Source organism: Notamacropus eugenii, chromosome 5 (assembly GCF_028372415.1).
Source record: "Notamacropus eugenii isolate mMacEug1 chromosome 5, mMacEug1.pri_v2, whole genome shotgun sequence".
NCBI lineage: Eukaryota > Metazoa > Chordata > Mammalia > Diprotodontia > Macropodidae > Notamacropus > Notamacropus eugenii.
In genome coordinates, this window is record NC_092876.1 from 47,851,925 (window position 1) to 47,878,987 (window position 27,063).

A 27,063-nucleotide genomic window follows, 5' to 3' on the forward strand; every position below is an offset into this window, starting at 1 on the left:
AGAACATTCAGTTTCTGAAGACCCCATTTGTCAGATGCAAGGATGCGGAAAATACGATTGTTTTGGAAGATCTCCACATCCTGGCTCTCTTTGCCTTGGGTGCTTTCCCTGTCCTGTAGATGCCCCAATTACAAAGCCTTTACTGTATGGCTTTTCAAGGGAGTTTTGATAATGGGATGTTCAGCAACCACCCTGATGGCTAGTTAAAATGAAGATGCCTCCTGAGAAGACAAGTCCAACACTCATCTCAGCCTTCCCAAGACAGACCAGATGAGAAGAGTCCATTGTGCTGATGGTGTTATTGTTTTACGTGGGATGTTGCAAAGGGTAGAACAGGATAGGCTGGTAATTGGGTAATTTATACTTTCTAGCCTTTAAGAAAAAAGAAATTTTGCTGATTAGAGAAATGCAAATTAAAACAACTCTGAGATCCCACCTCATACCTGTCAGATTGACTAACATGACAGAAAAAGAAAATGACAAATGCTTGAAGGGATGCAGAAAAACTAGGGTAGGAATATACAGTTGGTAGAGTTGTAAAGTGGTCTATTCTGGAGAACAATTTGCAACTATGCCCAAAGGGCTATAAAACTGTGCCTACCCTTTGATCCAGCAATGCCACTTTTAGGTCTGTATCCCAAAGAGATCATAAAAATAGAAAAAGAACCTACATGTACAAAAATATTTATAGCAGCTCTTTTTATGGTAGCAAAGAATTGGAAATTGAGGGGATGCCGTTGGGGAATGGCAGGACAAGTGGTGGTATATGGTTGTGATGGAATACTATTGTGCTATAAGAAATGAAGAGCAAGACAGTTTCAGGAAAACCTGGAAAGTCTTATATGAACTGATGCAGAGTGAAGTGAGCAGAAGCAGCAGAATATTGTAATAGTAATACTGTAACACAATGTTGTAATGATGATCAACTGTGAAAGACTTAGCTACTCTGATCGACACAATGACCCAAGGCAATTCCAAAGGACCCATGAGGAAAAGTGCTATCCCCCTACAGAGAGAGAACTGATGAATTCTGAATACAGAGTGAAACATACTTTTTTCACGTTTTAATTTATTATTTATTTTTACTGTTTTATTTTGTTTGTGCTTTGTTTTGCAACATGGCTAATATGGAAATGTGTTTTGCATAACTGCACATGTATGATCCATATAAAATTGCTTGACTTTTCAAAGGGTGGTAAGGACAGAAGGTGGGGAAATCAAAGTTAAAAAAAATTTGAATGTTAAAATTTTTTTACATATAATTGGGAAATATTTGATGAAATAAATAAAAATAATTATTAAAAAAGAAGTGAAATAATCAGTAATCTCTAATCAGTAAAAACTTTTCTTTTAAAAGGCCAAAAGGTATAAATACTCATTCACTCAGCCTGTCCTGTTCTACCCTTTGTAACATTCCACTTAAACAATAACATCCTCATCACAATGGACCCTTCTCAACTGGTCTGTCTTGGAGAGGCTTAGATAGGTATTGGACTTGTCTTCTCAGGAGGCATCTTCATTTTAATTAGCCACCAGGGTGGTTGCCAAACATCCTAACATTATCAAAACTCCCTTGAAAAGCCACACAGTGAAGGCTTTGTAATTGGGGCGTCCACAGGATAGGGAAAGCACCTGAGGCAAAGAGAGCCAGGATGTGGAGATCTTCCAAAGCAATGGTATGTTCCACATCCTTGCATCTGGCAGATGGGGTCTTCAAAAACTGTCCTTCAGCAGTGCCCTGCAAATAGCTGCCCCTGGTTCTGGTTCTGATTTCAGACTCAGCTGCACCATGAGGACCTTAGGTGCCCTGCTTTCCCTGCTCCTTGTAGCCCACACTGAGGGAAGTGGACACGGCTGGACATACCCAGGTAATGCTCACCCTATCTGAACCTCTCTCTACTCCTTCTCATGGAGGCCAAATAGTTGGAGGCACTTTCAGTCTGGAAGACCCATGGGCTAGCTTTGATTCTTGACTTTGGTGTCAGTTAATCAACCAGCATTTATTAAGCACCTACTATTTGTCAGGTACTGTGCTAAGCACTAGGGATACAAAGAAAGGTAAAAACATCATCTGCCTTCAAGGAGCTCACTTTTTAAAGAAGGAGACAATATGTAAATAATTAGAAACAGACCAGGTACAGACAGGCAATATGAAAGGGAAGGCATTAGCAGCTGAGAAGAAAAGCTCTCTTGTAGAATGTAGGATTTGAGCTGAGTCTTGAAGTAAGCCTGGAAAACTAAAAGGTAGGTGGTGCCTTAGTGTACAGAGTGATGGATCTGGAGTCAGGAAGACTCATGTTCCTGAGTTTAAATCTGGTCTTAGACACTTCCCAGCTGTGTGACCCTGGGCAAGTCACTTCACCCTGTTTGCCTCAGTTTCCTCATCTGCAAAATGAGCTGGAGAAGGAAATGGCAAACCACTCCAATATCTCTGGCAAGAAAACCCCAAATGGGATAATGAGGAGTCAGATACAAGTGAAACAACTGAACAACAAAAAAAGTGCAGGGGCAGAGATTTGCAGGCATGTGAAAAGGCATGGAGATAAGCAATTGTCATGTACCAGGTACTACAAGTACCAATACAGCTGAATTAGAGAGAGAGAGAGAGAGAGAGAGAGAGAGAGAGAGAGACATAGATAGATAGATAGATGGATAGATAGATAGAGACAGAGAGACAGAGACAGAGAGAGAAGTAAAGAGAAGAGGAGAGGAGAGACACAGTGAATGAGAGACAGAGAAAGAAAGAGGAATGGAGACAGAAGTGAAGAGGGGAGAGACTGAGAGAGAAAGAGAAAAGAGAGAGAGAATGTATGTGCGTGTGTGTGTGTGCGTGTGTGCATGCTTGAGAGGAAGAAGCTAGATTATGCTGAGCATGCATGTATCTTTATAGTGTTTATCCTGGAAGTAATAGAAAGCTACTGGTTCTCCCTGAGCAGGAGGTGACGTCCTCTCAAACCACACATGATTCCTTAGTTCAGCATCTTCTCCACTCAGACCTCAGCCATTTTCAGGTCTGGCGGTGCACTGTTCTTTGGTGTCTAGTTGAAGGTGAGTTTCTCAAGGGCCTAGACATTTTCTTTTTTGTCTCTGAGCTCATCTCCAGTGCCTAGTACAGAGCCTGGTACATAGTAGGTGCTTAATAGATGAATGAAAAGCACTTATGAATAGTTTATTATGTGGGAAGAGAAACTTGGGCGCATTTCGCCCAGTTGTGTTCAAGAATCTTGTATTCTAATAGGGAGAGACAGTACGCAGAGGGAACTGGTAGCCAGGAGAGGGTGTCTGCTCCCCTATTTTATGTTGCCTCAGCTGTTGTTGAGTTGTTTTTTAGTCATGTCGACTTTTTTTGGGTTTTTATGGCTGAGATTCTGGAATGGTTTGCCATTTCCTTCTCCAGCTCATTTTGCAGATGAGGAAACTGAGGCAAGTGACTTGCCCAGGGTCACACATCTGGTAAGTATCTCAGGCTAGATTTGAACTCAGGGAGTACATGGAGTTTGGTACACCTCTGGGACACTGATATCCTCTTATAAGGAGGTCATCAGGGCCAGAATGAAGTCCTTCAGGGAATGCCCGGTTTTGATTGTGGGCCATTCTTCAGGCTGGCAAGAAAATATAATGGAGAGAATGTTGGAGCTGGAGTCAGGAAGGCCTGTGCTTAAATCACACATAATAAGAAGGAAGGAACAAACATTTATGAAGCACCTATCGTGCCAGGCACTAAGTCCTTTACAGATATTATCTCATTTGATCCTGATAACTATCTTGTGAAACAGGTACAGTTACTAATCTCCATTTTACAATTGAGGAAACTGAGGCAGCCAAAAGTGAAATGACTTGCACAGGGTCACATAGTTAGTAAATGTCTGCATCTGAATTTGAACTCATATCTTCCTGACTCCCAGCCCAGAACTCTCTGTTCACTGGGCCATCTAGATTGTGTATGTATGCCAGTAGTTTTGATAAGGGTAGGTGCAGCATGGGGCAGCCAATAGTGCACAGGGTGCTGGGGCCTGGAGTCAGAAAGACTCATTTTTCTGAGTTCAAGTCCAGCCTCAGAGACTTCCTAGCTGTGTGACCCTGGGCAAGTCACTTCACCCTGTTTGCCTCAGTTTTCTCATCTGTAAAATAAACGAGAAGAAAATGGCAAATTTCTCCAGTATCTCTGCTAAGAAAATCCTAAGTGGGGTCATGAAGAATAAGATCCGACTGAAAAACAACTAAACAACCACCACCAACAATAAAATGGCCAGCATAAAGCTTTCTCTTGCTACCTTTCTGATCTGGGCCAACCACTATTACAGCTTCTGCTCCATTGCTTTCCTTTTTCCCACCTAACAGAAGGTCCAGAAGGAGAGGAAGGTGCCTGGTCCAACCAGTATCCAACTTGCGCGGGAGAGCAGCAGTCCCCCATCAACATCCAGACAAATGAAGTGTTGGAGAACAAAGCTCTGAGGCCTCTCAAATTGAGCGGCTATGGTCATCAGGAGGGAGAGTTCCTGCTGGTCAACAATGGCCACTCAGGTAAGAGAAAACGGAGTGGGGCAATGGTACCCAAGAGGACAGAAGATTATACCAAAACACTAGGCAGATCTAGACCAGGGGTGGGGAACCTGGGGCCTCGAGGCCTCATGTGGCCCTCTAGGTCCTCAAGTGAGGCCGTTTGACTTCATGTGGCCTCAAGGCTGCAGGTTCCCTACCCCTAAACAGAGTAGTTGATAGAATCAAGACTCTGAAAACTGCATGTATCAATACTCCACAATAATACTACACCTACTAGGAAATATCCGTGTGGTATTTGTAATTCTGGCTTCTGTGTTCTAGCACAAAAGTTAAAATCTAGTTAAGGACATGTATAGCCTATATTAGATTGCTTGCTGTGTTGGGGAGGAATGGGGGGAAGGAGAAAAATCTGACATTCAAAATCTTATAAAAATGAATGTTGAAAACTATCTTTACATGTAATTGGAAAAAATAAAATACTATTTACTTAAACAAAATTGAGCTAAGGGATTTGAATGAACTCAATGCAATATCTGAATTAACCTCTTGGAGGAGATTGAGCAGCTGTTCCTTCCTACTACTGGAGCAATGACAACACTGGCCACTAGAAGGCACTCAAGCCTGGAAACACCTGAGTGATGCAGGGTCCCCTTTTGTGATTGGTTCAGAAACTGTTTTTAATCTCTCTCTGTAGTGTCTAGACTAGGAGATGAGATATTAATACAATTTTAGAATATGGAATTTACGCTTATATTTTTATCTCTGCTCTGCCTTTCCCCCCCACATTTTGGCGTACTTTACCCTCAACAGCCATAGATTTAGGGGTATGATACGTGATCCCAGAAATTTAGTAGAGAACATAAAACAAAATGTAAAGGGAAATGGGAGAAAAACCCACTCCTCTATTCAGGAAAAGGCAATCACCATGATGGCTCCCTATTACACCTGTTACTCCTAAAAGAACAGCTAAGAGGTGATCACTCACTTTTCTTTGGAATAAAATAATATGAGTAAAGACCCATATGACCTGGGCAGCTCATGCCACTGGCATTTCAGGGTCCTGATACCTTTTCTTTTCTTGTTGGGTCTTCATGTTGCTCCCCTCTTGGGCATAGCTCTTCTACTGGGCAGGTGATTCCTTTGGGCTTCCTCCTCTCTACAACTCAAGTCCCAACTGTTGGAGATAACTTTCTCTTGAAAACATAGTTAAGTCTCTTCTCTGCTGCCAGAGGTCTCACTTCTGGGGGATGACTGTCTTTTTCTCTCTAACAGCTTGATGTGCTCTCTTACTGGGAGGGTAGCTCTGATACTCAATCCTATGACTGATGTGGTAGGGCAGGAGAGAAATAGCTACTGCTCCAGTAGTATTCCTTGGTAGGTAGCTGCTCAGGGGTCACATTCTACTGAGCTGCTTCCTTTCTTAAAGGCAGCCAGGATAGAAAACTTGGTCTTGAGTCAGGAAGAAGTGAGTTAAAATTTAGTCCCAGGCATCTATTAGCTGTGTGACCCTGAGCAAGTCACTTTTCCTCAACTGTAAAATGAGGACAATAATAGCACCTACCTCCCAGGTTTGTTGTGAGGATCAAATAAGATATTTGTAAAGTGCTTAGCACAAGACCTTGCACGTGGTAGACAATAAATACTTATTTCTAAGCTTTTGTCTTGACTGTCTCAGAGCTGTCAAGCTTTCTTTTTAGGGCATTGCTAATGTTTTAGGCAGTTGCCCCTCTGATTTCACTGGGAAGAACATATTCATATTTTGTGGAGGCACTTAGATTTATATTTGCACTTCATTTAATACATGAATACCTTCTTCTTTCTTACTTTCTACAATTATGTCAACAAGGTTGGGGGGGAGGGAATAAATTCTCTCTGCTATGTCTACATTATTTCATTCAATCCTCACAATAACCCTGGTGAAATGGCTGATACAATCCTCCTTTTACAGATTAGGAAACTGACTTGTCTAGGGTCTCACAAGCAGTGAGTATCAGAAGCCAGGTCCATAACCAAGCCTTCCTGACTCCAAGCCCAGTCCTTAAGCCTTCTCACTCTCGCTGCCTCCTTGTTACGCCGTTCCCCTCCTCAGCTCACATTTTAACTCTATATTTGACATTTCATTCCAACTTCATCCTTGACATTTCATTCCAATTCATCTTCTGATCTCACTGATTTCTGGTTGTCAGTGGGAAATGCCGTTGCCAGAATATATGTTGACATTAATGACATCTTATATTTGTACAGCTACTGTGACTATGGAGCTCAAAATACTTTAAAAAGAAATCTGATATTTTTCTAGGGTCAAAAAGAATAAAATTCTCATTTCTTGCCTGGGTGAAGATAAAATAGAGAAAAAAATATCTCAGATACTCCTTGGATCCACTTAAGAGTGTTATTCTATAAGCCACAGCAGAAGAGGGAGACAGAATGGTCTAGTAGAAAAAGCCTTTGCCTTAGTAAAGAGAAACATGGGTTTGAATGTCATCTCTGGCACTTACTAGTTATATGACCCTGGGCAAGTCTCAGTTTCTTCATCTGTAAAATGATAATAGCATCCTTATTGAACAAGGATCAAATAATATGATGGATGGGAAATCCTTCTCAAACCTTAAATTACACCTTTGATGGGTACACTGATGAAAAGTATAGTGTCCCGTGACTTTTAGCTTTCCAATGCATTGACTTATCTTATAGACTTGATCAAAGGTGCTAATAAAATGGAAATCCTAGCTATAGAAGTACAAGCAATTCTCAGCTACCTCTCAGTTACAGGGGGTATGAGTAATATGAGAAAATCAAACCTACCAACAATGTACAAACTTCATGATGTCTCTTTCCCTAGAAATCCTCTAGAAATTAGAATTAGAATTTCTCTTCTTCCCCTTATCTTCTCAGTGGTGAGATGGGCAAATAGCATGTGGCTAAGACAATAATCACTGTGGATGGACCCAGTGCAAGGAGTGAGCTAGGCTCATGTTTCTATTTCCTCTTCACTGAGAGCTCCATCTCTGAAATCAAACGTACATTTCAAATCAGGTTCAGTCCTGGGGAAGTCTGGCCTCTAATGAGAGGGTTAGTCTCTCTTTTCTCATACACTTTTGGTTCATAACTCTTCCCCTATCCCTGATACCCTAGGGAAAATTGTTTAAAGATTAGGATTGGTTGCTATCTAGGGTCTCCCCAAAGGGGAGTAGGAATGGAAAAGTACTCCATGAATAATATGAAACAGGTGGATATTTATTTCCTACTCACAAAAGAAATGCTGAACACAAAAACCCTTATAGCTTGCATTGACTGAAAGATTTTAATAAGCAGTAGTAACAACTTATGTTATACTGTCCCAGAACATAAAGCAAATTATGGATTTACTATATAGGCATTCCACATTTCACCTCAGCTCTGCACTGATCCCTCCGTAACAGATGTCTTATTTTGTTTGCTAACTGGGTCAGGGACTGGGTTCATCAAGTTTCTGATAGTCATTTTTGGACATTGCAGTGATTGCCAGGGCCTTCTCCCCTTGTGGCCAATCAATGCCAGGCAATAGGACACAGAAATTCTCAGTTCACAAGGTTGGCCTCCAAGTCTGGACATATGTATCTTAGGACCAACTCTCATTCACCCAACTTTAAGAAAGAACAAATGCAGAAAAGGCACCCACAAACCAAGGATCAGGCTTGCCTAGTCAGGACATGGAGCTTAGCTTCCATGTTGTACATGGCAACGTTGCAGCCTGAGTGGAGAGATAGGGCAAATTGACCCTTTGCACTCTGATTTTTTTCTTCCTGTAGACCAATGGCTCTCAAAGTATGACCCATGTACCCTCTGGAAATTCCTGAGATCCTTTAAGGGGGCTAATAAGGTCAAACTATCTCCATAATAATACAAAGATATTTTAATTTCTAATATGGTAAATATTCTTGGGGGGTCCCTTAATACTTTTTAAGATTGTAAAGCAGTTCTGAAGACCAGAAAGTTTGAGACCCACTGCTTTAAGATGAATTTTGTTCTTATTTTTCTAGTTCTTTAAAGGGGTTTTGTTAGTTTGATTGGTATTGTACTATATCAGTAAACCAATTTAGGTAATAATAGCGTTTTTATTATGTTAGCATGGCCCAGTCATGAGCAACTAATTTCTCTCCAATTATTTAGATCTGTTTTTAATTTCTATAATTTATTCTTTATCTACCACTTTATTTTGAATTATTATATAATATCCATTTAAGTTTGAATTTTTCTTGGATTTTCCTTTATTGATTGTAATTTTTAATTCGTTGTGGTCAGTACATGTGAGAGACAGTGTGGTACAGTGAATAGAAGACTGATTTTGATGCCAGGAAGACCTAGGTTCAAGTCCTTTCTCTAGCACAAATTGGCTGTGTGACCCTGGGCAAATTAGTCTAACTTTGCTCTCTAAGACTAAGTTGCAGGAAGGTGTTGACTTGCAATGGTCGAGAGAATTTCCTCATCTGGGATTTGCCCATGTCAATAAAATTACAGGATTAATATTTCTTTCTTTCACCATCAGTAAATTATGTGCTTATTATTTCTGCTTTTCTGCATTTGAGATTTTTATGCTCACATGTCACTTATCACATATTTATCTCATGAATAATTTTTGTCATGATGCCATTCATGGGTGAGAAATTTGTATATTTCTTCCTCTTCTCATCCTATAATTGTCATATATAACTTTTCCAAAATTTTATTCAGATTCTTTGATTATTCTCTCTCTCTCTCTTTCCCTGTCTGTCTGTCTACCTGTCTACCTGTCTATCTGTCATTAGATTTGTCTATTTCTGAAAGGAGCAGGTTGATTTTTCTAAGCTATTATAGTTTTGCTGTCAATTTCTCCCTGTAATTCGGTTAATTTTTTCTTTAAGTAGTTAGATACTATGGCATATAGTTCATAATACACACATATACATAAATATATATATTATATGTGTATACATGTAGTATTGACCTTATTTCATGACTTATGATGCCTTTACATATAACCTGGCTTTCTTTTGCCCATGTCTATTTTTACTTTTGCATTGTCTAAGATCATGATCACTAGGACTTGACTAAATCATAATAATTATGCTCAAATCCTTACTTTAACTCTATAAATTCTTACGTTTCAAGTGTGTTTCTTCTCAACAATATTGCTGATCTCTGTTCTCCATTTTATGGCTATGTTTTCCCCACCCACATTCACAGTTATGACTGTTTTGTGTTATTCCATTTTTCCTCATACTTTTTTCTTTTTCAATATTTTCTTTCCTCCCACTTTATCAAGAAGGAAGTGGAGAAAAGATAAAATCTGATCTTTTGTATCTGAAGCAGTCTTGTCCTATTCTGGAGCCTGTCCTCTCTTCATGAAGCCTGGTGCCTGATATCTAATTCTTAGATCTTCTTTCTCTCTTTTAGACCCATCTTTTTTGATCTGCTTTCTAAAGTAATTAGTAATCAACAAATCAATAAACATTTAATGACCACTTACTATGTGCCAGGCACTGTGTTAAGGGCTGGGGATGCATAAAGAGGCAAAAGACAGTCCCCTGCTCTCAAGGAACTTATAATCTAACGGGGGAGACAACATGCGGACAAGTATGTACAGAATGAGTGATATAAAGCATACATAAAAAATAATTAGCATGGGAAGACTCTAGAATTATGAAGGGTTAGGAAAGGCTTCTTGTGGAAGGTGAGATTTTAGTTAGGACTTAAAAGAAGCCAGAGAGGTCAGTAGGGCAGAGAGAAGGAATGAGATCATCTTAGGCATAGGGGACAGTTAGAGAAAATGCTCAGAGCCAAGAGACAGAGTATCTTGTTAAGACAGCCAGGAGGTCAGTGTCAAGAGGTTGGAGAGTACATATTGGGGAGAGAGGTGTAAGAAGACTGGAAAGGTAGAAAGGTGCGAGGTTATGAAGGGCTTTGAATGCTAAATAGAGTATTTGGAATTTGATCCTGGGGGTGAGAGGGAGCCACTGGGGTTTTATGGAATAAAGTGAGAGTAGAGAGTTTGCACTGTTTTTTATTATCTCCACTTAGATCTGGCTTCTTTCTTAAATACTCTTCTTCCCTTTTCCCATTCCTGTTTATTTCCTTGGTGAATTTAATGTATATCGACATGAAATTTTATATGTATGAATGTGTGGGTAACTCCTTTGGTGTGATTCAGATAACAGTGAGGATCAAGAGATGCCCATTCTCTTCTTATGTACTCCAGTTGTGCAAATAGTAAGATCCTCCTTTTTTCTCTATTATAGTATTTTTCTTGTCTTTTTTTCTTCTTTTAAAACTATTTAAATTGACTGAAACAATCTCTCTGTATGGTTCATAATGTTTTCTGTGACTTTGAAGATTCTGGCAACTCTGAAAGGACATTTCTTCCTAGAAGTGAATGTGTAACAGCTCTGCTTCCATCCTTAGCAAGCTAGGGGGAGAAGGGAGAGAGAGAGAGAGAGAGAGAGAGAGAGAGAGAGAGAGAGAGAGAGAGAGAGAGAGAGACAGAGACAGAGACAGAGACAGAGACAGAGAGAGACAGAGACAGAGACAGACAGAGAGAGAGACAGAGACAGAGACACAAAGACAGAGACAGAGACACACACACACACAGAGTGAGAGAGAGATACACACACAGAGTGAGACAGAGACAGAGAAAGATAGAAACAGAGAGACAAGTGGTATGATCCCAGGGGATCTCTTCTGCTCTCCTGGTCTACACTCTGGTCTTTACCTAGGAAGGGAGTCTGTTCTCCTGCAGCTGCAAGTGCTAACACTCCTCTTGGCTCTCAAACTATGACCAGGTCTCCACTCCCTTGTGACCAATCATAGGCATTCCTCTCCATCCGAGAACTGTAACCCAGAACTGTGTATGGACAATATAGTTGCCCAATAGCACCAGATCCTGCATGCAGAGCTAGCAAAGGTCCCCTGTAATCTTTCTCTGGCCAGTTGCTTTTACCTTCTTATCGTTTCTGAGAGCTCCCAAAGCTGCTGTTGCTGCTGTCATTGCCATCTCCAAGGTCCACTGATGGTGTAGCCATTGCTTCTGCTTCCGGTCAGTCCCCATCCCAGTGTCTCAGACCATTCCTGTCAACCTAAGTTGTCTTAGTCTCTAAAAATGTCTATTTCTGACCATTTGTTAACTCTGTCACTCCAGAATTCAATCTGAGGCATTATTTTAAAGTTGTTTGGAGGGGAATATTGAGAGAGTTTGGCTGCGTTGCTGTCCCTATTCTGTCATCTTGGCTGCACCTCTTATCTAGATCATTTTCATAAGTATTTTGTATAGATGAGAGAGTAGGCATTTATACATTTGGTCACCTTTTTGTTTTGTAACAATAAGGTCTGAGATTGTTTTTAAGTCTTTGGTATCCTCTCTTCTCAGATATCTTGAGAATTAATCCTTTAATGCCCTTAACATTGTGCCACCTCTAGCACAGATTTCCTCCATGTCTAGTAGACAGAGTTCAGCTGTCCTCATCTGTTTTCTTTATTGCCATTTCTACCTCCCCATTGGTGACTATGATGTTAATCCTTATATGATACCTCTACTGTGATGGAGAAAAAAGTTATAGAAACCTTTGCAAATCTTTCCCATTTTTATGGTGTCTTTCCCCCTCCTTCCATTTCATCCTTTATTCCCTTCAGGATGCTCTGGCTTAAGTTGGGCCACTCAGTAAACGTTCCTGTAAACTTGTTTCTCCCTCTGCTGCTTCTTGCTATTTTACAAGGCAGTAATGCTCATGATCTCCCACTGTCTTCTATAAGATTTTATAAATGAGTTTATCTCCTTTATTGGTGATGCTCTTTATTGCCTTATCTTTCCACTTGGCAAGGAGATCAAGTGTTTGTGGAGTAAGATGCTTCCTATACTGCTTGATCTTTTCTTTGTGGCAATTGATTTACATCAGTTAAAATTCTTTGGGAAATGATTTGTGCCATATCTGCTTTTTAATCCTTTCCCATTTTTTGTCATCAACAGCTCATTTAGATAGGTGAGCTTGAATCATATTCTTTTTTAAATTAATTTGTTTTAAATTTTCAACATTCATTTCCATAAGATTTTGAGTTCCAAATTTTTTCTCATCTCTGTTCTCTGTCCACCCCAAGACAGTGTGCATTCTGATTACCCCTTCTTACAATCTGCTCTCCCTTCTATCATACCCTGCCCTTCTCTAATCCCCTTCCCCTATATTTTCTTGTTGTGCAAGATAGATTTCTATACTCCATTACCTGTATGTCTTATTTCCTAGTTGCATGTAAAAGCGTTTAATCATATTCCTACTCGTTCTTCTGCAAATTCAATGTGCAGTGCAGTACTAAGATGACCAACGGCTTCCATGAAATCTTGCCATTGGGCACATGATATACAAACCCAAGTTACTCATTTATTTGCTCCAAGAAAACCCAGTGAGCCCTCCTTCCATTTATTTTTAACTTTCTTTTCTTCTGACTTCATTGATTACAATAATGGTAATATTATTATTAACAATAATAATTGAAATTTATATATCACTTTATAGATGAAATTGTAACCTCCATAAGGGCAGGGTCTGTTTTTTGCCTCTTTTTGCATCCCTGGTGTTTATCATGGTGATGTCATTTTGGTCCTCTGCAAAGACGAACGACAACAACCAGCTATTCCTCTGATATTTGGCCTAAGGGCCAGGCAGGATTTCTTAAAGCCATCTTTGAGGTCAAATTTTAACAACTCTGACTAATGGACCATGGCTTCTAGTCCATTCTGCACCTTGTTCTCAGTCTATTTTAAAATAATTTTAAAGGTGACATTCACCTTTTATTTTATTTTTTTGTTTTATTTTTGCTATGTATATAAGCTATCTGCTCTCGAATCACTTTTAAACAATCAAATCCTACTGGTTCTATTGACACAATCCTACAAAAACCCAAACCCAAACCAAACCCATAAGAAAGGACAGCACGCAGAATAATCTGGATGTGCCCAGGAAGGCCAAGGACAATAACAACCGAATATGGATTTTTAGTTATGTTAGAGAAAGAAGAGGATCAAAGAAGGAAAACCTGGATTCAAATCTGGCCTCAGACACTTACTAGCTGTGTAACCTTGGGCAAATCACTTAATCTTTCTCTTAGTTTCCTCATCCGTAAAATGGGGATAATTATGACACTTACTAGCCAGGGTTGTTATGAGGATCAAATGAGATAATATTTGGAAAGTACTTTGCAAACAAAGTGCTATTATTATTATTTTATTAATTATTATTTTTATAGAAAGCAAAGTTGATACTTGTGTTTGCAAGGTCTAACTAGTTGTGGACTTTGACCTAATGTATCCCTTGGAGGCTGAGTTAGGACAAAGATTGTCCATGAGCTCAAGAAATGCTCTCTTTGAGGGAGCAAAGAATTGGAATCTTGGGGGAGATGCTCTTAAATTGGGCTTTGATTGAGCCCAATATAAATAGAATATAAATGTAATGGAATACTCTTGTGCTGTGTGTAAGAAATGCTGAAGGGGAGAGTTTCCGAGATATCCGAGAAGACTTTTCATGAACTAATGCAAAATGAAGGGAGCAGAACAAGGAGAAGAATTTATTCAACGACAACCATATTGTAATGAAATTAACTTTGAAAGACTGAGGGGTTCTGATTAGTTTAATGACTCATCATAATTCCAGCTGACTCATAATGAAACATGTTACCTACCTCTGAATATATATGTAGATATACATGTACACACATGCATGTAGGTGACTAGCATGTTTCATCATGAATATATGTACATGTGTGTATACACACATATCTGAATCTGTCCATCCATCCATCCATCTGTCTATCTATCTATCTATCTATCTATCTATCTATCTATCTATCTATCTATCTATCTATGTAACTATCTATCACCTATAAAGTATCAAAGCTGCTAGACGCCTTCCCAGTACAATCAGGGGTGAAGCAAGGATGCTCCTTATTACCTCTATCATTCAATATTGTACTAGAAATGTTAGTTATAGCAATAAAAGAACAATAAGAAATTGAAGCATTTGGAACAGGCAATGAGGAAATGAAGTTACCACATTTTGCAGATGATACAATGTCATACTTAAAGAATCCTATAGAATCAAATAAAAAACTACTTGAAATAATAGAAAAATCAAAGCTGAATCAGTCTCCAAGATGATGAGATTTCAGGTGATAAGCTTATTCTGGGGGAGGCATAATGGTCATGGAGTAGAAAACCAAGCAGAGTAGCTGATGACAAGTGAAGTAAGTTGGAAAAGTCTGAGCTTTATAAAGCAAGGCCTGGGGAGGAATTCATTGCTCCAAAATAAATAAATTAAAGGGTCTCTTGATCTGACAAAAAAGTGTCACACCTTATAAAATATTTCTTCAACATGTTTATCAGAGGGAGAGAAAAATATAGTGATTTTTGAATCCTGGGATTTGGGAAGTAGGAGAGGAGGAGTTTAAAGATTATCTAGTTTTGCCCCTGTTTTAACAGAAGAGAACATTTTGACTCAGAGAAAATAATAGCCCACTTTTCTGCAACCTGAGAGGCAGCAGGTCTTAGTGGATAGAGGGCCAGTCTTGATGTCTGAAGAAGGTTCAGGTTATACTTCTGACACAAGCTAATCCTGTGACCATGGGCAAGTCACTTAATCTCTCAAAGCCCCAGAGAACTCTGGAAAAATTATGAACTATAGATGAGATCTTTACATGTGGAGAGAGTTTCCATACTGGAAAGTTGTTAAAGAGAATAAGAAATCACTTGGTTTATCATCTGTTAGATGAGAGGGTTGGTTTTGGTGGCCTCTGAGGTCCCTTCCACCTCTCGGGCAATCTTTAATCTTATAGTGATGGGTCTAGACCAGTTTTTATACCTCACAGCCCTAGTGAATCAATATTATAAACAGAGGTATGCTGGTAAATGTTTGACAATTGGCTCTCCAGAAAAAAAGAGTGTGAAAAACACACTTTTAAGTTTAATCTGCATTATTAAAATTTCTCTCCACTTTCTTAAGACTAGACTGGGGTTGGACAACCTTCTGGAAAGGGCCACATAGTAAATATTTTAGGCTTTACAGGACAAGAGACAAAATTGAAGATATTTTGTAAGTCCTTATATTATAAGAGAGAAAACAAATTTCCCCAAATTTTTATTGATATTAAAAATATAACAATATTATAATAATAATAGAGTTCAATAACGGTACAATATAGTCCAATAATGTTCCTTGGGGGGGGCATAGGGTTCAACTAATGAGAAAAATGGAATTTTTTTGAGGGGGGGATAACATTTCACTTAATCGAGTTCAAAATTAGTGTTCTCCATCCCATCAAAATTGATTAGAAATGTTCATCTGTAAAGCTGATCTGGAATGAGATTTTACATAAGTCTTCTTTGAAAATTTCTTCATAGAGATAGGTACTGCCAAATGCTAATGTCAGTCCACAAATATATGATTTTAATTGAGCTAAAAAGCTAATAGTCTTAATCAAATTGATTTTCTTTGGACTATAATCAAAAGCTAATTAACTCATCATCAGTAAATACTTCCCTTGCTTGGTTAACAAATAAGCCATTATAACTATAAGGACTTACAAAATATCTTCAGTTTTGTCTCTTGTCCTATAAAGCCTAAAAGGAGTAAGAGTTTTTGAGATAAGCATACACAGAGAAGGTCTTATGTTTATTTTTATTCAATTTTTATTTAATTTTCAGTTCCAGAGTCTTTCCTTCTCTGCTCGCCCTGTTTCCCTCTCCCCTCCCCCCTCCCCCCCTCCATTGAGAAGGCAAGATATACAAAACCCCATATAAATATAAATGAATGGAAAATAAGATTCTGCATTAGCCATGTTCTGAAAGGAAAATCAAGAAAAAGAAAAGAGGACTCACAAAATATCCATCAATATGCTGTATTCTGAGTCTATTATTTCTCTCTCTGGAGGATAAGCATTTCATCATGAGTCCTTTGAAATTGGGGTGGGTCATTGGATTGATCAGAGTTGCTGTCTTTCACAACTGATTATCTTTATAATGGCACTGTTACTATGTAAATTGTTCTCCTGGTTCTGCTCATTTCACTTTGCATCAGTTCATAAAAGTCTTTTCAGTTTTTTCTGAAACCATTCCCTTCATCATTTCTTATAACATAATAGTATTTCATCACTTGTTTTTACATTTTTAAATAAAATTTTATTATATGTAAAAACATAAAAAAAGTCCTCTGCTCATGAGCAATACATAGTCAGGCCCAACAGATTTGGCTCTTGGGCAGACTATAGTCTGTCAACCCCTGTTGTACAAGGTTACATAGACTATCATGTTAACTCCATCTGGACGAGGATGACATCCTAAACTCTGCCCTGTAAACACACCCAAACCACTTACCATTCTCAGGAAGTACAAGGAATAAAATGATCACAGGAGCTGTAACTGGTTTTTGTTTTTTTCTACCTCAGACAAGTTCTGAGAATTGGTTGAGGTGGTGGTAGCAGTGTAGAGTGGGTCAGTAAATAGACTCACTGTGAAATTCTCATAATTGGCTAGGATTGTATTCCACAGATAGGGAAACTTGACATTCCTGACTGATTTGCAAGAGCATTTTCATCTGCTTTAAATTATTGACTTAATATGGGCAAATAGGTGTGTGGGGGGGTGACTGTTGTCAAGGCTGCTGAGCCTGCGAGGACTGGTTGGACTGGGTCTCAACCCAACTATCTGTTCTTTTCCAGTTCAGCTCAGTTTGCCATCCACCATGCAAATCGTCAGAGGGCTGTCCCACATCTTCACAGCTGTCCAGATGCACTTTCACTGGGGTGGAAAGACTGGAAAATCCCACGGTTCGGAGCACACCGTAAATGGAGCTCATTATGACTCTGAGGTATACAACTGGAATTTACCTTATAAATATTCCTTCTCATCAGAGTCAGGTCTGATCATGGGGTAAACACTGAAACTTTGGTAGTCAGGCAAGTTAAAGCAAAGCAGGTGTTTTAGCTAATATGCTTCTATTCAAATCGTCCTGGCTTCTAGCTGATCTCTAGCAAAGCTTGACCACATGTGAATCTTTGTGAGCCCCAGCTTGACTGTATTGTCTTACCAGAAGCAAGCTAGATGGTTAAGTGGTTAGAGTGCTTGATCTAAAGTCAGGAGGACCTGAGTTCAGATCCAGCCTTAGACACTTACTGTAGCTGTTTATTACCATAATCCTAGAGTTAGAGTAATTACAGAATCTGGAGTCAGGAAGACTAGTTCAAATCCTACCTAAGACACTAGCTGTGTGAGCCTGGACAAATTATTTAACCTTGCTTGCCTCAGTGTCCCCATCTCTAAAATGAGCAGGAGAAGGAAATGGCAAACCACTTTAGTATCTCTGTCAAGAAAACCCCAAATGGGGACATGATAAGTTGGACACGACTGAACAACAACATATCTATTCAATTCAGCAAATATTTTTTAAACACCAGTGGTATGTCTTTGTTGGGCTACCTTTGGGATGGGGAGCTTCTGTACAGTTCAGATGATGTATCTGCAGTTGTATTCTTTCTGGGGTCTCTAGCTTTCTTCAAGTCTAACCATTGCCAAGTTTTAATTCCCTCAGGTGTTCTTTTACCCTGATAAGCCGTAAAGATACCAATTACTGGATGCAAACTCCTTCATCAAAAGTCCTTCAGAAGTTCCAATTTGGTAATTGAAGTGGTGGTGGGTCATTTGACCTGCCTGTCACATGCCACCTTCTGTTTCACCCCCAGGATGCATTTCTGCTTGAGTTGTGATGGTTGGCCTACCCCCTTAAATCAGATAATGTTGGTAAACACCTAGCACAATGCTTAATATATAGCATTTATATATATATATATATACAATTTATTTACAAAATAATTTTACAAAATTATAATTTACAAAATTTTACAAAATTACAAAATTTACAAATTCACAAAATTACAAATTCACAAAATAAATGTTTGTATCCTTCCTTCTCAGTTGGGGGTGGGGAGCTCACATTTTAATAAGGGGAGATGATACAAAGAGAGAGGTTTCACCTACAAGTCAGATGGAGAGAAAACACATTTGAGGGAAGAGGACATGTATTTGTAACAATCCAAAATGGCACTCAGTCTTCTGTGTCTTCCTTCAGTTTTCACAGTGACCATGTTGGAGTAGTATGAAAGGAGGTTGGTGGTACTCACTATTGCAGTTTTCATCCACAAACTTGAATGGGAATGCTGGTGCTCAAATTTGAGACCTTTATATATTACTAGAAAAACAAAACCATATCTGAATGGATACTGCAAGTAAACCAGAGGACAGCAGAACAGCTCACAGGTTCTGTTTAGAGAGACAATATGAGGAGTTGGCAGTGGGCTTCACTGTGTGACCAAAGGCAATCAGAAGCATCCTTTGTGGGGCCAAGTAGTTGTCTTGACTTGCCACATTTATGATGAGTGAGAACAAAATCCACTATGAAGATTATTGCAGTAAGTGCACTAATGTAGAAAGAGAAGAGAAGAGAGTGGTGCCTTGGGGGATGCCCTTGATTAGGGAGCAGGAGATGGAGGTCAGATGACTCTGCAAAAAGAGATGCTGAATGACTGCTTAGCTTCATGGAAGCCAAGGGAGGAGAGAATTTGGAAAGCTTTTAGAACTCAAGGAGAATGAGGACTGAGAAAAGGTCATTGGATCAATCAATTAAGAAGTTATTGATAATCTTGGAAAGTGGAGTTCCCATCAAATAGTAAGGTTGGAAGCTAGATTGCAGGGGACTTCAGAGAAGTGAATGGGAGATGAAGATGGATGGTCCTCAAGTGTAAATTACTTTTCCTAGGAGGTTGACTATGAAAGGGAGGACAGCTATAGGATGATAGCTTGGGGAGATGGTAGAGTCAAGTGAAGAATGGGTTTGGTTTTTTTTTTGTAAACAGTATTTTATTTTTTCTAATTACTTGTAAAGATGGTTTTTTAACATTCATTTTAAATAGGATTTTGAATTCTAATATTTTTCTCCTTCCCTCCCTGTTTTCCCACTTCCCCAAGAGGGTAAATAATTTGACATAGGTTATGCATGTGCAATCATGCTAAATATATTTTCACATTAGTTATGTTGTGAAAGAAGAAACAGAACAAAAGGGAAAACCACACAAAACCAAAACAAAACAAAAGTGAAAATAGTATGATTCGATCTGCATTCAGACTCCATAGTTCTTTCTCTGGATACAGATAGAATTTTCCATCATGAGTCTTTTGGAATTGTCTTGGATTCCTGTATTGCTGAGAAGAGTTCAGTCGATCATAGTTGATCATCGCACGATGTTGCTGTTACTGTGTACAATTTTCTCCTGGTTCTGCTCATGTGAAGAATGTTTTAAGGATGGAGGAGATCTGGGCATGTTTGTGGGCAGTAGGGAAAGAACCAGTAGACAAGAAAGCAGATAGGAGGACAAGGAATCAAGACCATAGGTAGAAGGGATGGCCTTGGCAAAGAGCAGATTACCTCTTCTTCAAAGGAGCAGAGTATGGATATGGATAGAGAGTGGTTTTGAGGTATGGAGTAGACAAGAAGAGGAAACTTCCTATAGGTAGTCTTGATTTTCTCACTAAGGTAGGAAATAAAGTCCTTTGCCAAGAGGAAATGGAGGAGCAAGTACAGAATGGCATAGAGGGCCTGGGGAAAATGGAGCTCTAGAATAATGGTTATGGAGAATGTAATAATGAATCAGAGAAGAATGAAAGGCTTGCTATATATAAATCATGGCCAGTGGAGATGAGACATTTCCAGTGAACCCAGTCAACTTGCTACTGTGACTTGCTGTAGTCACATTTGACAGTACCAGAGTGGCAACAGAGTAGGTGGGTGTGAAAGGTAAACCTGGGTTGAGATTTGTCCAGGACAAAAGGGAAAAGGTTTCAGGGGTAAAGGACAGAGCCCCGTCAAAATGGCCTCCATGAGGTTAAGTTTATGAGAGCCAAAGAAAGTGAGGTTAGAGGGGGTGATGGAGTAGAAGAACAGGAAGGGACAGAGGAACAAGAAGCCACAGTGAAGATGAAAAATAATTTTAGGAGGAATGAGTCAGAGGGAGATGAAAAAATAGAGGGAAATGAGAACTCTGTGTCATGGAAATTGTACAGTCATAGGTGATGAGATCAAAGTTATGACCATCCCTGTGGATTGTTAATGAAAAGGGAGGAAACAGGCCATGAAAGTTGAAGAATAAGGAAGACCTGAGTTCAAATTCTGCCTTAGACACATGTTGTGTTTCCCTTAGCAAGTCTCTTGACCTCTCTGACTCATTTATGAGTCAAAATGAGAGAGGTGGATCCAGTGATCTCCCTTCAATCTCCAAATTCTTGATCCTATGAAGCAGGAAGGCAGAGTGTTTGAGGGGACATCAGTTGGTATGTTGAAATCTCCAAGTATGAGGGCAAGGATTGAACAGAAGAGGAAACCTGCAAAGTACATGCTAAATTTATACTGGAAGGCCCTGAAAACCTAGATAGGGTGCCAGCAATGTTTGGAATGAAACTCAAAGAGGAAGTAGAGTGATAGTGGTAGAGGGGAGGTGTAGAAATAAACATGAGCAGTAAGGAGTGTGCCTTTCTCTCCTCCTGGCTCAGTCATGTTAGCAAACAGGAGAAAAAGATCCCCCAATACTGGAATGAGTGAGCACAAGTGTGATCTCTTCTAGAGAGAGCCAAATTTTTGTGAGCTCAACAAGATGAAAAGAGCATGGGTCAATAATACCACTACTAGGTCTCTACCCCAAAGAGATCAAGGGAAGAGGGAGAGGATCTATATGCAAAAGAAATTTATAGCAGTTGGCAAAGAAATGGAAATTGAAAGGATTCCCCTTAATTGGGCAATGACTGAACAAGTTATGATATGTGAATGGGATGGAATACTATTGTGCTGTAAGAAATGGCAAAAGGGGATGGTTTCAGAGAAACCTGAAAAGACTGGTATGAACTGATACAAAGTGAAGTGAGTAGAACCAGGTGAACAATGAATACAGTAACAACAATACTGTAAAGATAATCATCTGTGAAAGCCTTAGGAACTCTGATCAATACAATGAACAACTACCGTTCCAAAGGATTAATGAAAAAACATGTTATCTACCTCCAGATAGAGAGCTGATAGACTGAGTGCAGATTAATGCGCATTACTTTTCTTCCTTCCTTTTTTTTTTGGAGGAAAGGAGACATGGCTAATGCAGGAATTATTTTGCATGACTATACATATTTCTAAGGAGTTTTGTTTTTATATTGCCTTCTCAATGGATAGGGAAGGTGAAGGAGGTAAGAGCATTTGGAAATGAAAATAAATTAAAATAGAATAAAAACCAGAAAGACTATGGGAAGAAAGGGTGAAGAATTCTAGAATACCTAGAAGGTAGTAGAGTGTATGAAGACTGGAAAGATAGGAAGAAAAGAATGACAATAGCCAGAATTGCCACAACATTTTAAAGTTTGCAAGGTACTAAATATATCTTATGTCATTTGATCCTTCTAGCACCTATGGGCAGCTAGGTGACACAATGGATAGAGCTCCAGGCCTGGAGTCAAGAAAACTCATTTTCCTGAGTTTGAATCTGTCCTTAGACACTTATAAGCAGTGTGATCCTGGGCAAGTCACTTAACGCTATTTGCCTCAGTTTCCTCATCTGTAAAATGAACTAAAGAAGGAATGACAAAACACTGCAGTATTTTTGCCAAGAAAATCCCAAATGAGGTAACAAAGAGTCAGACATAACTGAACCACAAATCCAAATCCTTCAAATTGCTCTGCAGAAACATTAATTTCTCTAGAAAGTATCAGTTCTATGTGACTTTTCCCTGTCACATAGTAGGCACTTAATAAGTGTTTATTGATTGAATGATTTTAAAGTAGGAGTTTTTAGCTTAGGATATATGCACTTAACATTTTTTTATAACTGTATTTCAATATCACTGGTTTCCTTTGTAATCTTCCATATTTTATTTTATGCATTTAAGGAAAACATTAGTCTGAGAAGTTTCCATAGGCATCACCAAACTATCAAAAGATCCTTGACAACCCCAGATTTTTGGAATCCCTGCTTTAACTGTTCATTACCCATTATTATAATTTTCCCTCTGTTCTTTGGTTGTCTAGGACAGTGGTCTTCAAAGTGGGGAGTGTAGCTATTGGAAACTCAAGGGGTCCAAAGCTTGACCCTAAGGGGTGTGTGATCAATTAATTAGGTGGTTGTTCAAAGCAGAAGGGACAGCTCTCAGAGGTGGGTTCCTGGAAGTTGCTTTTGATTGTGTCATTTTTTTATTTTTGGACCTACACCGCTTAACATGCTTTTGAAAGTGTTGAATTGAATTAGCATCTTACCTGGGGGGAGGGGGCAGGGAACATTAGGAAGAGTATCTGTCCTGGTATTTCATGGTATCTGTCCAATGACTGTTGCATCAGATTCTTTCAGGGAGCCCAGGGACTCAGATGACAGAAGTCTTGTTTCAGGCTTCTGTAGATTTTCCTTTAGAGGAACATCCAGATATCATCCTGACCTTTGTTCTGTCCACAGATGCACATTGTACACTACAATTCAGATCAATATAGCAGTTCTGATGAAGCCCAAGGAAAGCCCAATGGCTTAGCTGTGCTCGCTGTCTTCCTTCAGGTAAGCTGGCACTTCATTTTTACCATGGTTGATTGGCCTCAGATGCCTGGCCTATGACCTGGAAAGAACTCTCTTTTCCTCTTCTTTCTGTTTGGGATACAACTAACTTACGGTCCCCAGAAGCTCAGACCCTGCAGTGGGGTCACTTCTCTGCTCAATCCCTGCTCACCATCACTAGCTCACCCCTTACAATCTATTTCAGGGAACCACAGGCTCGCCTGAAATTTTGGGTCAGCTTTGAGTTATGTTTGAAAGGCGGAAATTAGCAAGACCTAAGCACAATGGTGGTGATTCTAACATGATCTAAAGGCAAGAGTTAAGTATAAAAACTTGGTTAGAAAGATTAGCCATTTTCTCATGTTCCCAATATATATAAAGGGGGCATTGGAAAAAGTATTTATTAAGCCCCTACTATGTGACAGGCACCGGGTTAAGCACTTTTCAAATATTATCTTATTTCATTTTCACAATAACCTTGAAAGGCAGGTGCTGTTAATTATCTCCATTTCACAGTGGTGAAAATTGAGGCAGATGGAGGCTAAGGGGCTTTCCTCATAGTCACACAACTGGGAAGTGTCTGATGCTGAATTTGAATTCAGGTCTTCCTGACTCCAGGTTCAGCACTCTGTGCACTATGGCACCATAGAGCTGATTCTAGGGGAAAAAGTTGGATGTGCCACACGTAATATTACTTAAAGCAAGCTCCCTTATTACCATTTAATAATAACTTATGGCTGTTCTCCTTAGGGCAGGAGGTGTAAAAGGGAATCTTTGGTCATTTAATAAGCCCTCCTCTCATCAAGACATCACTCTGAGAGGTAACCTGGGGCGGTGGCCAGAGCCGTATAGTCCAATTCAAATCTTGCTTTGGCTACTTAGAAGGCGTATGACCTTGGCCAAGTCTATGTGCTTTTTGAATTACCTATATCTAAAGTTATACTGAAGATAAGATAAGAAAATGCCTGTGAATCACTTTGTAGCTATAAAGTACTTTGTGAAAGCTTTTTTTTAAAATAAGTTTTTGTTTCTATTTTCTGTTTCTTATATATCCCTCCCCTACCCAGAGAGCCATCCAATGTAGCAAACAGTAATTTTTTTAGAGGGAAAAAAAATCAGCACAACTGATCAATACACTGAAAAAACCCTCAAACCTGTGCAACGTGTAACAACACCGATGCACCTCTCACCTCCAACAAGAGCTAGGTTGGGGGAGTTTTCTCATATCTTTCCACATAAGTCCTGCTTGATCTTTATCATTTTGTTACATTTATTTTTGACTTTTTTTCCTTGGTTCTGCTTGCTTCATTCTTCTTCAGTTCATATGAATCTTTTCATGCTTCTTTGTGTTCATCACGTATTGCTAGGGCCTTAATTTTTTTAAAAATTTATTTACTGTCTATACCTCTGATTTCATTAGTGTAAGGAATTCCCTTTAAGGAAACTCTGTCCATTAGTGCAAATCAACAACTGTTCTGCAACTGATGATGTAGTAGATGAAGGACAGGCCAGGAGTCTGGAAGACAAGTTCATGTTGTCTCTGGGGGTAACTAGGTGGCCCAGTGAATAGAGCACTGGCCCTGGAGTCAGGAGGACCAAGTTCAAATCCAGCTTCAGACACTTACTAGCTGTACGATCATGGGCAAATCACTTAACCCTGATTGCCTCAAGAAAAAAAGGTGTCTCAGACTTATATTGGATGTGTGGCCCTGGGTAGGTCCAGGTACTTAGATCTCTGTAAGACTTTAAGCCAGTGGTGTGCTGTTACAGGTTTTAACTATGAGCTCTTGGGGGGTGGGGTAAGGGTATGTGGGCAGGATGCACTTTTTTTAAATTATTATTTTATTTGTTTTCAGTATTCTACAATCAGTTCCATATATCTTAGATTTTTCCTCTCCCTCCTCCCCTCCCCCCCTACCTCCCCACTCCCTCCCTGATACGGCATACAGTTTTATATAGGTTCTACACATACATTCCTATTAAATACACTTTTGCCTTAGTCATGTTGCAAAGAAGAATTAAAACGAATGGGTGAAATCATAAAACAAACCAAAAAATAATACAAAAGAAAATGATCTGCTTCATTCTGTGATCGAATTCCATAGTTCTTTCTCTGGATGTGGAAGACATTTTGCCTTAAGAGACCATTCCAATGGGAATTATTTAAGTCCTTGCATTGCAATGAAGTACTAAGTCTACCAGAAAAATTCCTTGCACACTGTGGTTGCTGCTGTGCATAAAGTTCTCCTGATTCTGCTCCTTTTACTCAGCATCAGTTCATATAAGTTTTTCCTCTCTGAAGTCTTCCTGTTCATCATTTCTTATAGCACAATAGTATTCCATTACATTCACATACCACAATTTATTCAGCCATTCCCCAGTCGATGGGCATCCCCTTGATTTCCAATTTTTGGCCACCACAAAGAGAGCTGCTATAAATATTTTGGTACATGTGGGACCCTTTCCCATTTTTACGATCTCTTGGGGATACAGTCCTAGAAGTATTATTGCAGGGTCAAAAGATATGCACGTTTTTGTAGCCCTTTGGGCATAGTTCCAAATGGCTCTCCAGAATGGTTGAATCAGCTCACAGCTCCACCAATAATGTATTAGTGTTCCAACTCTCCTACATCTTCTCCAACATTTACCATCTTCCTGTTTTGTCATGTTAGCCAATCTGATATGTGTAATGTGATACCTCAGAGTTGTTTTGATTTGCATCTCTCTAATCAGTAGTGATTTAGTGCATTTTTTCATAAGACTATAGATATCTTTAATTTCTTTCTCTGAAGACTGCCTGTTCATATCCTTTGACCATTTATCAACTGGGGAACAGGATGGACTTTTAAGCTCATTAGCATTTTTCTCCATCACTTTCTTAATTCTAGGCAATTAACAAAACAATCAAGCCCTGATATGGAACCTTTGTCAATTTCTGAGGTCATAAATGATCATATTGAAAATTTAACAAGTGGCTTTTCCAAATTGGTTGGAGCAAACTCCAGCAAATCCTTTCTTTAAGTTATTATTATTTACAACTACAAGAACTTTTCCTGGGAAGATTCCAAAAGGCTCTATAAGCATTATCCCTATTTAGCAATGAGCAAACTGAACCAGTGAGAGATTGATTTCTGTAGTCATTTGGTAGTGAAGACGCATAGTATCATCTCTAAAAGAAACTCTCCTCATCATCTGCATTTCCTTGCTCCTTCCCAGAGAGGCCACCTAGAACACTGGAAAGAGGACCAGACATGGAGTCCGCACAGATCTAAGCTTGGATCCTACTCCTGTCACTTTCTAGCCGAGTGGCCATGGGCCAATTGAGTCTCAGTTTCCCCATCTGTGAAATGGAGATGATAAAACCCAGAGCACCTACTTCCCAGGGTAGTTATGAGAATCAAATGAGATATTTGTGAAGCGTTCCATTGTCAACAATTATTATTCCCTCTTCTTCACCATTTTGCACTGCCAATACACTCCTTCCCTATTCTGTTTTTTTCCTATAGGCTAAAAAAGGTCACAAGAATGCTCATTTTGAGAAGATTATTTCCCATTTGTCTGAGATCCAAAATGTAGGTAAGTCAACACAGCACCAGGGGAAGAGAAACTAGCCCCAGGGACACATTAAAGGGAGGAGCGAGGAAGCAGGCAGACAGCTGGGAAATAAGGACCCATCAGGGAGCCACCTCTACATTTGGGGACAGGTTCAGGTGGGGATCTTGGAAAGATTTGTTCCTAAACTTTCCTTATGGCGAATGGCTATGTTGGGGGAACTCTGGGCCATAAATCCCAGGATCATGGGGGACATGAGGGAAAAAAATGCAAAATTTGGCATCAGGAGATTTGGGTTCAAATCCTGCCTTTGCCACTGAGAACCTGTATGATACTGGGCAAGTCACTTAATTTCTCTGGGCCTTACTTTCCTTCCGTGTTACAATCTTT

The 27,063-nt window shown here is 39.4% G+C and overlaps 1 protein-coding gene across 2 annotated transcripts in view; it reads left to right on the forward strand.

Moving 5' to 3' along the window:
• Positions 1 to 27,063, forward strand: part of CA6 (carbonic anhydrase 6) — a 47,888-nt gene that overhangs the window by 14,137 nt on the left and 6,688 nt on the right. The window contains exons 2-6 of one of the 2 annotated variants that reach the window (XM_072616501.1): positions 1,777 to 1,868; positions 4,342 to 4,524; positions 17,215 to 17,363; positions 23,029 to 23,124; positions 26,628 to 26,697. In XM_072616501.1, the coding sequence (XP_072472602.1) occupies positions 1,790 to 1,868; positions 4,342 to 4,524; positions 17,215 to 17,363; positions 23,029 to 23,124; positions 26,628 to 26,697 (577 nt within the window). In that variant the 5' untranslated portion in view covers positions 1,777 to 1,789. Of the gene's footprint in view, positions 1 to 1,624; positions 1,869 to 4,341; positions 4,525 to 17,214; positions 17,364 to 23,028; positions 23,125 to 26,627; positions 26,698 to 27,063 lie in introns of those variants that run through there. The other variant, XM_072616500.1, reaches the window with a different exon arrangement.